This window comes from Halichoerus grypus, chromosome 6 (assembly GCF_964656455.1).
Source record: "Halichoerus grypus chromosome 6, mHalGry1.hap1.1, whole genome shotgun sequence".
NCBI lineage: Eukaryota > Metazoa > Chordata > Mammalia > Carnivora > Phocidae > Halichoerus > Halichoerus grypus.
Genome location: NC_135717.1, coordinates 140909044 through 140926148, shown reverse-complemented (window position 1 = coordinate 140926148; position 17105 = coordinate 140909044). Strand labels below are relative to the sequence as shown.

The 17105-nt window shown below is 34.9% G+C and overlaps 1 protein-coding gene across 2 annotated transcripts in view; it reads left to right on the top strand.

Annotated features, from left to right (window-relative positions):
* PPP1R12A (protein phosphatase 1 regulatory subunit 12A) overlaps nucleotides 1-17105 on the top strand; it is a 143346-nt gene that overhangs the window by 106405 nt on the left and 19836 nt on the right. For both annotated transcript variants that reach the window (XM_078076350.1, XM_078076351.1), the window contains 5 exons: nucleotides 3369-3459; nucleotides 4621-4821; nucleotides 5065-5233; nucleotides 7489-7610; nucleotides 16215-16280. In XM_078076350.1, the coding sequence (XP_077932476.1) occupies nucleotides 3369-3459; nucleotides 4621-4821; nucleotides 5065-5233; nucleotides 7489-7610; nucleotides 16215-16280 (649 nt within the window). The remainder of the gene's footprint in view (nucleotides 1-3368; nucleotides 3460-4620; nucleotides 4822-5064; nucleotides 5234-7488; nucleotides 7611-16214; nucleotides 16281-17105) is intronic.

Here is a 17105-nt window from a genome sequence, read left to right as displayed (position 1 = left end):
CGAGGCTCTTTTGAAGAGTGTGATGGTTGATTAGTTCTGTTTGCCTTGGAGATTAAAAGGGCAAATGGCAATGCAGATTTCCCTGTTTTAAACTAAATATGGGAATTTTGACCATTACATAGGGGAGTCAGATTCAGAAGTCCATGTTCATTCTTACTTTCAGAGAGCTCTTGAAATACTGAAATGATAACGTGCAGCCATCTAAGCTGCTACAAAGTTTTTCTGTTTAACCAGATTCGCTATTACATTGAGGTTTCATCTCCTTTTATTTTCTTTCTTCCCCTCATCTGGGAGAAGTCCAAAAAGCAATAAATTGCATAGAGGCAGTAGATGCATAAATAAGTATTAAATGAATGGCTAAAAAAAATAGCCATTGTGACATATTTTTCAAGCTGATGTCTCAAAGAGCACTTTCCACGTGTAGCAGGTGTACCACAAAAGAAAAGTATTTTCTACTTAAATAATCGTGGGAAATGCATAGTTAAACAAGATTAAACAGGGTTCGGGGCACCTGGGTGGCTCAGTCGTTAAGCGTCTGCCTTCGGCTCAGGTCATGATCCCAGGGTCCTGGGATCAAGCCCCACATTGGGCTCCCTGCTCTGCGGGGAGCCTGCTTCTCCCTCTCCCCCTGCTTGTGTTCCCTCTCTCGCTGTGTCTTTCTCTGTCAAATAAATAAAAAATCATTTAAAAAAAAGATTAAACAGGGTTCTTCCTTCGGTTCTTCTCAGAGCCTTTAACATGTTGTGATTTTCCTAGAGAAGGTTAAAATGTATAGCATTTTCCAAATACATATAACCAACTTCTGCCACAAAGAAGCTCCTCACTATATTCCAGAATTAATTTTCTTAAACTGAAACTATAATAACAAGTTTATTGTTATTCTCTTTCACCTTTTAAATTACTTGTCCCAGAAAAATCACTGGAGTTGTTATAAAAATAGGAAGTATCTGTTATATTTGTTTTAGTATCTGTTATATCTAAATAAAAAGCTTAAATCTCACAAGAGTTGATACATAGACAAAATGAAAATTATAAAACAGTGGGAGAAAGAGAAGTATCAAGCTTAGTGTAGCTTGAGCATCATGGACCATCAAGAGGGCAGGTATCCTACCAATCTGCTCATCTCTTTGGATCTGTGCATTGATACAGATGAAGCCATGTGTTGCTGAATCTCTAAAAGAAAGTCAAACTAAAGAAATGTTGATAACTAAAATGTTTTGTTTAGTGAATTTCTTCCTTGCCCTATACGTTTAGGAGGACAAATTAAAAGTAACAGAAAACAGGGGCTCCTGGGTGGCTCAGTTGGTTAAGCGTCTGCCTTTGGCGCTCAGATCATGATCCCAGGGTCCTGGGATCAAGCCCCATATCAGCCTCCCTGCTCAGTGGGGACCCTGCTTTTCCGTCTGCCTGCCGTTGACCCTGCTTGTGCTTGCACACACACTCTCTCTCTCTCAAATAAATAAAAATCTTTAAAAAAAAATAAAAGCAGAAAACAAATAATTAGACATTTAATTTTTTTAATTAAAATTTTAGGTTATAAACTTAAATCTGTACCAGTGTTCTAGTAGAAACCAAATTTAGTAAGATAGAGCTCTTCTAATACTTCGTGAGGTGTGCCTGATTTATGAGATAAATATAGTGCTACTGTAATAGCAATAAGACATAATCTTTCAGGATCCTCTAGAAACCTAGAGCTGAAAATATGATAGAGAACATATGGATAAAGAGAAAAAAAATCAATTATATCATTATGAAATAGTTCCATAAGTTATTCATCCAAGTAGAGAGATCAGATGATATTTTCTCAAACCATCAGATGATAAAAACAACTTAAGTAAAAAAAAAAAGTAGGGAGAGGATTTTCATCTTTTTCTAAATTTGTTGGATGTCTCAATCAAAAACATCCTCTAGAGAAGTTCTTGACTTACCTTGCTTAAAGTTTATCTGTAAAGTAGAAGCAACACAGAAAACCAGTCTTCTAGAACTAACTTTAACCAGTAAGTAAGAGTTAATTGATGGAATTGAGACAAGTCGATTTTGGATGATGAGGTGAATCCTAGGAATAATGCATCATGTATTCTAGTTTTAGAGAGACAGATTTCTAAAAACTAAAGAGTGTGAAGGAAGAGAAAGATAAATCAAAAGGAATGGGGCTCTCCAAAAGAATTCTGAAAAAACTGTAAATTATTCTAAGGAGCTTGAGATATGTTATACTCTCTGAACATAGAGCTTTGAAGGGTGCATAGAAAAAATAAAAGATAAGACATAAAACCAAGAATAAATTCCAAAGTTTGCTATGGATATATGAATAGTTTCAGGGAGTTTAAAGAGCAGACCGAATTACCAATTGGAAAGCATACTAAAGCTGAAAAGCCTTTTTAAAAAGTCGCATTTGGAGGGGAGGGGCAGGATGGTATAAACTAGATAAATTTGATAGACAGCATAGAAAATAGGGATACTCTACTTCTGAGTGTTCTCTGAGAAAGGTGAATTAGATGGTAATATAACTACATAAAGTATTAACGATTGAACATCCCAGGTAATATTGATCATTGGAAGGAAGTTTTTTTGTTGTGTTGCAGGGCTCTCTGTCTTATCTTTGCTTATTCAACCCTTTAATTAATTAAATACTAATCTCTTGACTAGATTGCTTGCTTTTGAAATGGTGCATATCCTGTGACAGGATGGAACATAGGCTTAGATGTGCAAGATGAAATGTAGTGAAGCTAAATATTAAGTCCTCTTTATATCAGAAAATCAGGAACCAGAAATAAGATGCTGATTTTAAAGCAGTTTATGTATAAAAGCACTTGACTTTTAAGAGAACTCAAAGTGTGAACGAGAGTATATCTGCCAAAAACATCATTAATAAATGCACAATGGCAGAATTCAGGGAGTGTTGCTTGCTGACTAGTCATCCCATATGTTGAATGTTGCCTTCAGTCCTAACCATTCTACCGTAAAAAGACATTGACAGTCTAGAGTTTAGCCAGATAACTTCACCTTTCATCTAGCATGGTATTGTGGGGAACCAAAAAAAGGGGCTAAGAGGACTGATGTCGCATGTCTTTAAAAAAAAAACAAACAAAAAACAAAAACTAATGATGTATGGTGATTAACATAACAATAAAAATTTAAAAAAAAAACCTGTAGTTAGGAAGAACTTGAAAAATATAAGTTAGTATGATTATTTCCAATCTAAAGATTTATCAGATTGTATTGCTGAATTTTCAGGGTGGATGTAACCATTTTTGAAGACTTCTTAAAACCCATTAAAATGCTTAACTTTGTAATCATTCACACATTCATATGTAATTATATTCACAGATATTATATCTCCAACTAACAATTTTTACTTATTACTGTAGATCATACCTCACTCCTGTTAGAGATGAAGAGTCTGAATCCCAAAGAAAAGCAAGATCTAGACAAGCAAGACAGTCTAGAAGATCAACACAGGTATATTTAATGTGTATAATATATAAAACTTCAAAACAAATTACCTCTCTCTTTTTCACTTCTCTGTGAAAATATTGATGTCATTGGTGGCGCCTAGCTGGCTCAGTCGGAGATCTGGGGTCATGAGGTCGAGCCCCACATTGGGTATAGAGATTATTTAAATAAATTTTTAAAAACTTTAAAAAAATTTAAAAAAAGAAATATCAGTGTCAGTATATAATGTGGGTAAATCTCAAAAATAAAGATTGCGTTAGTAATCCTGCCCTAGCCTTTGTATATGGTCACATTGTTAATATTATATTTAATCCAATTAGCCATATGCAATTGTATGTCTTTGAATATTTTTTTTGTTGCTAAGATGGTATCTGGCATAGAGTATTCAATAAGTGTTAATTAATCAATATGTCTGATAATTATTAAAGAATTCTATGAATATTTGGAGTTGTGGGGAATAGGTCTATTATGTTAGATATTTCAGACAGCTAATGTGCAAGTATGAGGAAAATGTCACTCAGTCTAGTTATCATCTCCCTAACCTCCTTGCCATTCTATCTAATACATCACTATCCTTTTATCCTATGTCTGTCCTTTCCTATAGTTGAGGAGCTTCAAAGTCCAGATTCAACTCCTTGATCCTTACTCTTACTCACATTTCAAGCTGAACTGTTTGCTAAGATCTTAACATACTATTTCTGTCTTTGTACCTTTACTTCTTGAAATCTAACCTGTTCTTCAAGGCTTATCCTTCAGAAATTATTTTTTTACTGAAATTTTCTCTGTAAATATATACATAAAAACAAATACATATAAATTTAGCATATAAACAATATTTATATCAGTTTTTCCTTCTTTCTCTGAACTTCTTAGGAATTCATGTGTTATTTCTGTCATCTCCCTGTTTTTGTTAATTTCTTGAATATAGAGGCTATTTATTACACATATTTTATATCTTTCCCAATGCCTATTATTGTGCTTGCTCATGATGATTCTTCATAGAATGAATATGACTTGCCAAGTAGAAATTCTATTTCAATTTCCAAACCAATTCCAAACATGTGTATTTCACTTTAATACATTCATATTAAATTTGTCTACTTATAAAATATTCCTTTGAAACAAGCTATAATGCCTCTCATTATTAAATTTACCTTTTTTGTACAGGGAGTAACATTGACTGATCTTCAGGAAGCTGAAAAAACAATAGGAAGAAGTCGTTCTACCCGAACCAGAGAACAAGAAAATGAAGAAAAAGAAAAAGAGGAAAAAGAAAAACAGGATAAAGAGAAGCAAGAAGAAAAGAAGGAGTCAGAAACATCAAGAGAAGATGAATATAAACAAAAGTACTCTAGAACATATGATGAGGTAATAGTATACCAACAACACAACAACACAGCTAGGTCAAATGGTATGAATAGTTCTTGTGACTCAAAATACAAGAGATTTATATACCAACAACCATATACAAAATACTCAAAAGGATTTTAACTAGAAATCTGAATTATTTTGAGATGATTAGAATATTATTTTTCCTTTAAAATGAATTTAAGTGTTTATATGTTTTTAACTTTAATATTTTAGATGGGCATTAATTTTAATATTTCACAGACTTACCAACGTTACAGACCAGTATCGACTTCAAGTTCAACCACTCCATCCTCTTCAGTTTCTACCATGAGCAGTTCACTTTATGCTTCAAGTCAACTAAACAGGCCAAATAGTCTTGTAGGTATAACTTCTGCTTACTCCAGAGGATTAACAAAAGAAAATGAAAGAGGTAAGAAGACCAAATTTTGAAAACACTTTGTTTCCTACAAATAATCCTTTGAATCTTTTTTTTTTTTTTCTTTTGTAGTTCAATAGAAAAGGAAACAGCATTCTAAACTGGGAATCATTCTGCCATTCTTTCAGAAAGAATATGATGGATGAGAATGAGAAAAGTAGAAAATAAAAATAGAATTATGTAGTCTGGCATTGATACATATATCTTTATACTAAGACTTCACAAAAATTTTTATGTCCACCAACATAGGAAAAAAGTCAATATAGAAGAACTGATGGGAGACTATTTCTAGGAACAGTATATTAGTGCCTTAAGTTATTTCTTACCTATTGTGTGGATCATAGTTCTTAAATTTTTTGTGTGTGAAATTGTTTTAAACTAAAATCACCTACACACGTAATGTCCTTGCTAAAACAAAATTGTTTTTATGCTTGCTTCTTGAGAAATTTCTTTTTCAGCTATATGTTGGCATATTGATGATCACTATTAACATTTCCTATTATTTCATATAAACTTCCTATTTAAATTTTAATAATTCCTATTTTAAATGGAGGTGGGTACTACATAAACATTTCTGTATGTAGACATTTTATATTTTAAAAAGAAAATCTCATAGTATTAGTCATGACAGTAACAATCATCATATAGGATAAACTTCAGAAAATTTTTTCTTAATTTTCAGCTGACTTTTTTTTTTTTGGTTAGAAATATTTCAGTTCTTTTTTTTTTTTTTTTTTTAAAGATTTTATTTATTAGAGAGAGAGCATGAGAGGGGGTACGGTCAGAGGGAGAAGCAGACTCCCTGCCGAGCAGGGAGCCTGATGCGGGACTCGATCCCGGGACTCCAGGATCATGACCTGAGCCGAAGGCAGTCGCTTAACCAACTGAGCCACCCAGGCGCCCAATATTTCAGTTCTTTTTTTTTTTTTTAAGATTTATTTATTTGAGAGAGAGAGAGCGCATGCATACGTGAGTTGTGGGAGAAGCAGAGGGAGAGGGAAAGAGAGAATCACAAGCAGCGGACTCAGCTGAGCACAAAGCCCCATGCAGGGCTCGATCCCACGACCCTGAGATCATGACCTGAGTCGAAATTAAGAGTTGAAATCAAGAGTCGGAGGCTTAACTGACTGAGCCCCCCCAGGCACCCTTCAGTTCTTTAAACCACTGAGTGTGAGGCCCACATAATGTTTGTCAAAATTTTGAGCCAATAAAAGTTTAGATTTTCATCTTCTATTGAAAAATTGGAAGATTTAGCAACAGTGGGTCTAAAAAAATCTCACACATCAACAACTGGCTAGAGCCAAATAGCAGCCCCGCATTACTTGGAATAGTGCCCTCCTGACCAGTTTTATCCATTTATGTTATCTGGATGGCCACTGTAGACATTGGAGTTTGAGATCGTTGCTCTAAACCAATTCCAAAAACAACTCTAAGAAACCCTCTTAATACTATAATTTTGGAATTTCTTTTGCTGTAACTCTTTGCTAATGACACAGAGACTTTTGAAAAATAATTTTTAACATTACTTTGTTCCACATAGATGTCTGCTTTTTAAAACAAATTTAAAGGCCCTAATACCTTTTTAGTATATAAGTCTGAAGCTATTTTAACTGTCCTAGGAAGGAAACAAATTTTGAGACTATATTTTTTTATGTTGATTTGTTTTTAATAAAATATAAATTATTTTTTTTCCAGAAAAAAAGTGTTTGTTCATAGATGCTATTTAATAGAAATGGAATGAATACTGTATTTATTTTTTTTATATTTATTTATTATTTATTCTACTACTGAATGAGGACTGGGAATAGTAGAAACAAACTGATAAATTTGTTGGATGCCTGCTAGTTCTTCCGTCATTAAGAACTGGTTTCCTTGAAGTGTTAACTTTGGGTTTAGTAAGTATCTCCCTATCAGACATTAATAACAAGCCCTGTTCTTTTCATAGGATTCAGTTATTTTCTATCCAGCAAATAGTAAGTGTGTCTTTTGGCAAAAGTTTTGTATTAGGCACTAGGAAAATGAAATAATTAAAATTCTTGTCTTGATCAAGAACCTGTCCAGTGGGAGATACAAATACATGTTTAAGCCAGGTGTTTTATAGGAGCACTGAGAGGGACAAAAAATAATTATGATTGGAGAATTTTAGAAGGCTTCATGAAGGAGATTGACTTTGAATTGTTATTATATTTTTCTTATAAAATACTGTCAAGATACATTACTACCATGTGTTTCATTGTAATTCTTAACAGAGGGAGAAAAGAGAGAAGAGGAAAAAGAAGGAGAAGATAAATCACAACCTAAATCAATCCGAGAACGGCGGCGACCAAGAGAGAAAAGGAGATCTACAGGAGTTTCATTTTGGACACAAGATGTGAGAACCTATTAACATATAACTACTTGATAGTATACTTAATTTTTCCAGAAGTACATGCTAATAATTTCTTATATACCTCAGATTACATATTCTTTAGGTCATCACTATGTGTTTTGAGTCAAGTTATTAAATCAGAAAAGTTCTTCTTTATAAGGATAGTTAATGAGTACTTAGATTTTTGGTATTACTAAAAAGCAAGAGTTCTGTCCCAATTTTGGAATAAAAATAATAGCTAATAGCTACAGCTCAGGAGATATATATATATATATATATATATATATATATATACACACACACACACACACACACACACACATATATATAAAATACAGAAATAAATATATATATATAAAATACAGAATTATATAGTGGCTAAACTGTTTTACCTTGGAGATTCTTTGAAAGAAAGATGCTTTACATATTTTATTATTATTATATATTAGTTTCAAGTATACAATATAGTAATTCAACAATTACATATGAAATGCCCACTACAATAAGTGTAGTAACCATCTCTCATTTTACAGTTATTACAGTATTATTGACTATATTCCCTATGCTGTACTTTTCATCGCCTTATTTTATAAATGGAATTTTGAACCTCTTAATACCCTTCATCTTTTTAACCTGTCTTCCCATCCCTTCTTGAAACAGTTTGTTCTCTGTATTTATGAATCTCTTTGTTTGTAATTTTTTGGACTTTTATTAGAGTCCACATAAAAGTAAAATCATGTGGTATTTGTTTTTCTCTGTTTGACTTATTTCACTTAACATAATACTCTCTAGGTCTATCCATGTTGTTGTGAATGGCAAGATTTCGTTTTTTATGGCTGAGTAATATTCCATTGTATATATTTCCACATCTTCTTTATTTAATCTGTCGATGGATACTTAAGTTGCTTCCTTGTCTTGGCTATTGTAAATAATGCTGTAGTGAACATGGGGATAAATCTGTCTTTAAGGATTAGTGTTTTAGTTTTCTTCAGGTAAATTACCCAGTAGGGGGATTACTGGATAATATGGTATTTCTTCTTAATTTTTTGAGGAAGCTCCATACTGTTTTCCATAGTGGCTGCACGTATTTGCATTCCCACCAACAGTGCACAAAGGTTCCCTTTTCTCCACATCCTCGCCAACATTTCTTACTTCTTATCTTTTTGATGCTAACCATTCTGACAGGTGCAAGATAATATCTCCTTGTGGGGTGGTTTTTTTTTTTTTGCATTTCCCTGATGATTAGTGATGTCGAGCACCTTTTCATATATCTGTTAGCCATCTGTGTCTTTTTGGAAAAATGTCTTTTTGATTCTCTTCTATTTTTTAATCGGACTTTTTTTGCGGGGGGGGTGTTGAGTTGTATGCGGTTTTTATATTTTTTTAATATTAACCCCTTACCAGATATTATTATTTGCAAGTATCTTCTTCCATTCAGTGGGTTAGCCTTTTCATTCAGATGATGGTTTCCTTCATTGTACAAAATCTTTCTAGTTTGATAAGTCCCAATTGTTTATTTCTGCTGATGTTTCCCTTGCCTGAGGGGACAGATCCAAAAATAAACTGCTTAGGGCTGATATCCAAGAATTTACTGCCTGTGTTAAATGGTCTTTAATCCATTTTGAGTTTATTTTTGTGAATGGTATAAAAATGGTCCAGTTTCATTCTTTTTCATGTAGCTGACTGGTTTTCCAGCACCATTTTTTTAAGAGGCTTTTTCCTTATTATATATTCTTTTGCTCTGTCGAAGATTAACCATATAAGCAGGGGTTTATTTTTGGTTTTTCTATTCTGCTCTATTGATCTGTGTGTCTGTTTTTGTGACGGTACCATAGTGTTTTGATGACTATCACTTTGTAGTATACTTTGAAATCTTGGATTGTGATACCTCCAGTTTTGTTAAGATTCTTTCTCAAGATTGCCTTGGCTTTTCAGGGTTATTTGTGGTTCCATATAAATTTTAGGATTATTCTAATTCTGTGAAAAATACTATTGCTTTTTGATAGAGATTGTATGAATTTGTAGATTGCCTTGAGTAGTGTGTACATTTTGACAGTATTTTTCTAGTCCATGAGCATTGTGTATCTTTTCATTTGTGTCATCTTCAGTTTCTTTCATCAATATCTTACCATTTCAGAGTATAGGTCTTTCACCTTCTTGGTTATATTCATTCCTAGGTATTTTATTCTTTTTGATGCAGTTGTAAATGGGAATTTTTTTTAATTTCTCTTTCAGCTAGTTCGTTATTAATGTGTAGAAATGCAACATATATTTTTGTGTATTGATTTTGTGTCCTGCAACTGACTGAATTCATTTATTAGTTCTAATAGCTTTCAGTGGAATCTTCAGGGTTTTCTCTCTATGGTTTGTCATCTGCAAATAGTGACAGTTTTATTTATTCCTTACTAATTTGGATTACTTTTATTTCTTTTTCTTGTCTGATTACTGTGGGTGGGACTTCCAGTACTATGTTGAGTGGTGAGAGGGCATATCCTTGTCCTGTTTCTGATCTCAAAGGAAAAGCTTTCAGCTTTTCACAGTGGAATATGTTAGCTATGGATGGGTTCGTCATCTGTGGCCTTCTTTATGTTGACGTATGTTTCCTTTAAAATTTTATGTTGAAAATTTTTATCTTGAAAGGATATTGAATTTTGTCAAATACTTTTTCTAGATCGAGACAATCATATTATTTTTATTGTTCATTTTGTTAATGTGTTATATCATATTGATTGATTTATGGATATTGTACCTTTGCATTCCTGAGATAAGTCCCATGCGATCATGGTGAATAATCCTTTTAATATATTGTTGTATTTGGTTAATATTTCATTGAGGATTTTTGCATGTATGTTCATCAGTGATCTTGATCTATAATTTTCTTTGTGTCTTTGTCTGATTTTGGTATCAGGGTAATGCTGGCCTTATAGAATGAATTTGGAAGCATTCCTTCCTCTTCTGTTTTTTGGAAAATTTGAGAAAGATAGGTATTAGTTCTGTAAATATTTGGTAGAACTCACTTGTAAAGCCATCTGATTCTGGACTTCACTCTTTGCTGGGCATTTTTTGAATACTGATTCAATTTCATTACTAGTAATCAGTCTGTTCAGATTTTGTTTTCTCCCTGATTTAATCTTAGAAGATTATATGTTTCTAGAAATTTATCCATTTTTTCTAATTTGTTGGCATGTCATTGTTTTTTATAGTCTCTTATAATTCTTTGTACTCCTGTGGTGTCCATTGTAACTTCTTTCATTTTTTATTTTATTTATTTCAGTTCTCTTTTTTTCTTGAGGAAGCTGGCTAAAGGTTTGTCAATTTTGTTTCTTCTTTCAAAGAACCAGCTCTTAGGGGGCACCTGGGTGGCTCAGTCGGTTAAGCGTCTGCCTTCGGCTCAGGTCATGATCCCAGGGTCCTGGGATCGAGCCCCACATCGGGCTCCCTGCTCGGCGGGGAGCCTGCTTCTCCCTCTCTCTCTGCTGCTCCCCCTGCTTGTGCTCTATCCCTCTCTCTCTCTCAAATAAATAATAAAATCTTAAAAAAAAAAAAATTTTAAAAAAAAAGAACCAGCTCTTAGTTTCATTGATCTTTTTTATTGCTTTTTAGTCTATATTTCATTTATTTCTGCTCTGATCTTTATTATTTCCTTTTTTCTGCTAACTTTGGGCTTTGTTATTTTTCTAATTCCTTTAGGTATAAGGTTAGATTGTTTGAGATTTTTCTTGTTGCTTGAGGTAAGCCTGTATCGCTATAAACTTCCCTTTTAAGACCGTATGTATAATTGATTTTGTTTTTTAACAAATACTTTTGTTTTTTAACCTTCATATACTAGCCAGTGAAATTTTTTCCTTTTATAATTTTCTTATTTCTAGTTATGGCCTTCTCTTTTCCACTTACAGAAGTCTCTTTAACATTTCTTGTAAGGCTGGTTTAGTGGTGATGAAGTCCTTTAACTTTTTTATCTGGGAAACTCTTTCTCTCTCCTTCAATTCTTAATGATAACCTTTCTAGGTAATCTTGGTTGTAGGTTTTTTCCAGAAGATTGTAGGTTTTTTCCATGACAGCCTTATGTCACACCACTCTCTTCTGGCCTGCAAAGTTTCTGCTGAAAAATAAGCTAAGCCTTATAGGGTTTCCCTTGTACATAACTAGTTGATTTTAAGATTCTCTTTAAGTTTTGACGTTTTGATTAATATATATCTTGGTGTGGACCTCCTTGGATTCCTCTTGTTTGGGGATCTGTGCGCTTCCTGGATCTGGATGTCTGTTCCCTTCCCCAGGTTAGGGAAGTTTTCAGTTATTATTTCTTAAAATAAGTTCTCTGCCTCTCTCTCTCTCTCTTCTCCTTCTGGGACCCCTATAATGTTAATGTTAATATACTTGATGTTGTCCCAGAGGTCCCTTAACCTGTTCTCATTTTTCAGTTTTTTTTCTTTTTGTTGTTCACCCTCGATGCTTTCCACTAACCCTGTCTTCCAGATTGCAGATTCATTGTTTTGCATTCTCTAATCTGCTGTTGACTCTAGTGTATCTTTCACCTCAGTTTCTGTATTCTTCAGCTCTGATTGGTTCTTCTGTTTTCTTTGTTGAAGTTCACCCTTAGTTCATCCATTCTTCTCTCAAGTCTGGTGAACATCTTTATGACCATGACTTTGAACCCTGTATCAGGTATATTGGTTATTTCCATTTCGTTCTTTTTCTGAGGTTTTGTCTTATTCTTTCATTTGGAACATAGTCCTCTGTTTCCTCATTTTTTCCTACTCTTTATGTTTGTTTCTCTGTATTAAGTAGGTCAGCCATGTCTCCTGGTCTTGAAAGTAGTGGCCTTGTGTAGAAAGGGTTTTGTGGTGCCCTGTGACACAACCCTTCCCGCCACCCTATCAACAGAACCAGGCACTCCAGGGGTGTCCCCTGTGTGAGCTTTGTGTACCTTCCTCTTGTAACTAGGCCATGATCTGGGGGCACTGGTGGGTGGCTGGCCCTCAGCCCCGCTGGCTGCAGTGACCAGCTGCGACTACTGCAGCTACACTGATGGGCAGTGCTGGCCCCCAGTGCAGCTGACTGAGAAGCCTGGCTGTAGCTGCTATGGGTAGGCTGGTGAGTGGGACTGGCTCTCCCCCTCCCCAGGACAGGAGTAGCTTTGAAAGTGGTCCAGTCCCCACCAGGGCTGCCTGCTAGGTGTGATGGGGCAGTAATCATTGCCTGGGGCACCAGTCCTGACCAAGGCTGCCCGCCAGGTGTTACAGAGCAGGAGCCACTTTGAAGGGGTGCCTGCCAGTGTGAGTGGATTGCGCAGGGAGCATCCACAGGGAGAGCTGGGGTGGGGTGAGCAGTGCTAGGAAGGTAGATAGAGGGTGTCAGAACTGGCACCTGTGTCTGGCCAACTAGGCAGAAGGGGGTTGGAAATGATGCTAGCTAGTACCTCCTTACCCAGAGAAAGCTCCTACAGCACCTCAAGCATGTACCCTAAAATTAGTAAGTAAATCTTCATGTCTAACCCAGCTGCTTTTCAAACTACTGCTTCTGTGCAGGGTCCCAAACCAAATGACATAGTACAGTGGCCCTTTGAAAGTGGAGTGTCCATTTCCTATAGCCTTCTGGCTCTTCCAGAGTTAAGCCCCACTGATTTTCAAAGTTCCTGGAGTTAAGCCCTGCTTATTTTCAAAGCAGAATGTTATGGAGATTCATCTTCCCCATGCAGGTCCCCAGGGTAGGGGTTGCCCAATGTGAGGCATGATTCCCCTTGCTCCTTGAGGAGGAGTTCTGTACCTGTGATATACCTCTCATTTGTGGGTTGCCATGTGGGAGGTTTGGTACCCAACTGCCTTTCTGCCCCTCCTACCCTTTCTCCATGGGGCTTCTGTATGTTTTTTAGCAATGGAAGATCTGTTCTGCTAGTTTTCAGGTTGTTTTCAGAGTAAGTTACATTATATGTAGCTGTTGCCTCAGTGTGTCCATGGAAGGAGATGAACTCAGGATCCTCCTACTTCACTATCTACCTAGAACTCCTTAAGATGCTTTACATTCCATTTTCATGAATATGATTATATAATATACATAACACGATGTTTGATAGAAACAGTGCTTTGGCTTGTCAAATTATAACAATTTAATCATACAAAATTTTATTTTTTTCTTATCCCTGTTTGTATATATATCTGCCTAACATTGCTATTCATATACAGGAGAAAGAAGAACTATAGCATAGCACAGTTAACATGAAATTTATGCTGTTTCAATAGAACATAGAACTATAGAAGGACAAACATAATCTGTTTGGGTTTTTTCAGCCTCTTGGGTGTTTTTTTTTTCCATTTTTCTTTTAATTTTTAATATAGAAGATTCAAACATACAAAAGTAACAGAGAAGTATAATGACCCTGCTCCAGATATCCATTGTTTAAGCTAAATCCCTACCATCTCCCCAACTCCCATATTATTTGAAGAAAATCTACAGAATATCATTTCATCTAAAAATTTTAGTATGTATTTTTAAGAGGAAAGGATTCCTTTTTAAAAATTACTAGAATTGGGGCACCTGGGTGGCTCAGTCTTTAAGCGTCTACCTTCGGCTCAGGTCATGATCCCAGGGTCCTGGGATTGAGCCCCACATCGGGCTCCCTGCTCGACGTGCTTCTCCCTCTCCTGCTCCCCCTCTTGTGTTCCCTCTCTCGCTGTCTCTCTCTCTGTCAAATAAATTAAAAAAATCTTAAAAAAAAAAAAATTACTAGAATTGTATTTTTTAAGTAATAAGTAGTCACAGTATTTGTTACCATACAACAAATGATCACAATACCGTGATCACATTTACCGTTAAGTAAGTTAACAGTAATCCTTCATATTTAATATCCAGTCAGTTTTAATGTCCATTTGATTCATATATGCGATAAGTGGTTTGTTGTACTTTTATACTTTGCTGGTTTGGTTGGAATGCAGTAGGGACTATGTGTTATGATTCATTATATCTTTAAAGCCTCTTTTAATCAGTTTCTCCCTCTCATTTTTTTCCTTACAATTATTTTTGAATGAACTGGGTTATCATACCCCAGAAGTGTTGTTTAACACATTCATGTGGTTTTTTATATTTCCTATAAATTGGTAGCTGCCATTTTACCAATTGGTAACTATCAGGTAGAGAACTGATCCCATTCTGGTTCAGAAATTCTTTTGGCAAGGTATGTTTGTTCATCAAGAAGTATATGATATCTGGTTGATTTTAATTGATTGCTCATTTACATTTTAATAACAGTAAAATAAAACCTTACAGTCTTAGTTAGCATCCTAACATAGTAACACTTTCTTGTTGCTTAAAATTATATTTTTAATAAGTCGTATGTATTAAGAGGTTCATAGTCAAAGCTGTTTTTATTATATAGTATTTATTTTTCCTGAGTTTTATTCAGACCAGCTTTCCTTTCAGAACTTCACTTTCTGGAATACCCTTAACTTGCATTGCAAGGATTCTTCCTGGGATTCATATTGGCAGTACTCATCTTTTTAACTTGACCCTGCCTTGAATTGTGTTCTGATTAGCCACCAGAGCACAGGTCTTTCCCCATCTTAGCCACATTTGAACCCATATCAGACAACATACAAAAAGAGCTCTGTCAAAGAAAGGGTGTTATGTAGTTAAGCAGCTTTTTAATCTCTTGTGTTAGTAGGCTCCCCCCCTTTTTTTTATTACTACTTTTAGGACCTCTGAACTTCCCCACTTTTTAAATTCCCAGTTTCTGTGTTTTCCCATGAAACTGTAGTTTTTAAAAACGATCATTTCATGATGCAGAATTCATATTTTTATTATTTTATATTAACATTTATATTAATAAATAAAACTAGCAACAGCGTCATTGATTTCACGTGATTTCTATTTAGTGTGCTGTAAGCTCCCAAGAAATTTCCGGATGTTGATAAACTACCTAAATATAATAGGACTTTTGCATAAATCTTGCCAAGCTTATAGAATCCAACTTTTCTTACTTAATATAATGAATTTCCTATTTTTGCTGCCCCATTATAGTTGAGTGTCTAAATAGTACCTTTTAAACTATTAAAGTTCATGCAGTATCATTACAGTATAAAATGTAATACCTTCTTCTGCTAAGCTCCAGTTTCCTCATCCCCACTGTGAATATGTTTCCTAAATCATGTTTTTAGGTAGATGGTCTTTTTCCACCATGTATATTAAGCTACTTAGATTGTGTCATGCAGACAAAATAAGGTTTCCTCAAAATAGGGTAGAAAAATTCCCACTTAAAAATCAGTTTTCCTTTTGATTTATTTCCTGGTAGATTTTTCTCAAGGGTCGTTTTAAATTAGAAAAGCCCCAGGGCGCCTGGATGGCTCAGTTGGTTAAGCGACCGACTCTTGATTTCCACTTAGGTCATGATCTCAAGGTCATGAGATTGATCCCTGCTCAGCAGGGAGTCTGCTTGAGATTCTCTCTGCCTCTCCCCTCCCCCACCCCACGTACCCCCTCCATCGCTCGCTCACACGCATTCTCTCTCAGGTAAATAAATTTTTTAAAAAATTTAGAAAAGCCCTAAAATATTTAAGTATCAAGTGTTTGAAATTTATTTTTACTTTTCTAAAGTAAATTGACAATCTATTTTAGAGCGATGAAAATGAACAAGAACAACAATCAGATACAGAAGAAGGATCCAATAAGAAAGAAACTCAGGTAAAAAGCATTTTTTGTGTTTAGAAATATTCATATTTTTTAAGGATTACTGTTTGCTTGTGTTTGAATTTATTCATGCAAGACAGTTAGTGCACACTGTACCTGCATGCTGGAGGTAGACTCGGTGTCTCTGGGATCAGGGGTAAATGGACTGGAAGGGACACAAAGAATATTTTAGAGGCGATGGAAATATTCTGGATCTTGATTATAGTGGTGATATTCTGGATATATACAGCTGTCAAACTTATCAAACTGTATACTCTAAGTGGATAGTTTATTATATGTAAATTAATCTTCAAAACTGAAAAGAAAAAAGTATCTAAGGGATATCAAGAAGTAGTGGAAGGCAAAGTTACCTTCTAGAGAAGACAGTAGGTCTTTTTAACTTTCTTTACATTTGTTTAGAAATTTAGTGCTCTAAAGAACTTTCATATTATCACAACTGATTGTACCAACAATCTTCTCCAAAAGGGAGAAGATCACTCAATAGTAATAAAGAAACTAAGGCAAGTTTGAATGACTTAAAAGGTTACATAACTAGCAAATGCTGAAAGTTTCTTACCACTATTTTTCCCCCTCTATTCCCTATTGTTTGGCTGTGGAGAAAGCTGACATGCTTTAAAGAGCTCTATTCACATAGGGGTAGAGCTGTATAATATGAGTTAGTTCTAATCTTCTAAGCTTAGCAGTATCTAACCTGAAATGGCATTCTGTCATATCATCTATATTTTTGACTTGGAGTTCCTAAAGAGAGCTATTGAAATGCTTTTCAGTCAGCAAGGATCTGCGATAATATGAAGTGACCAGAAGTTGGTTACCTGTGCT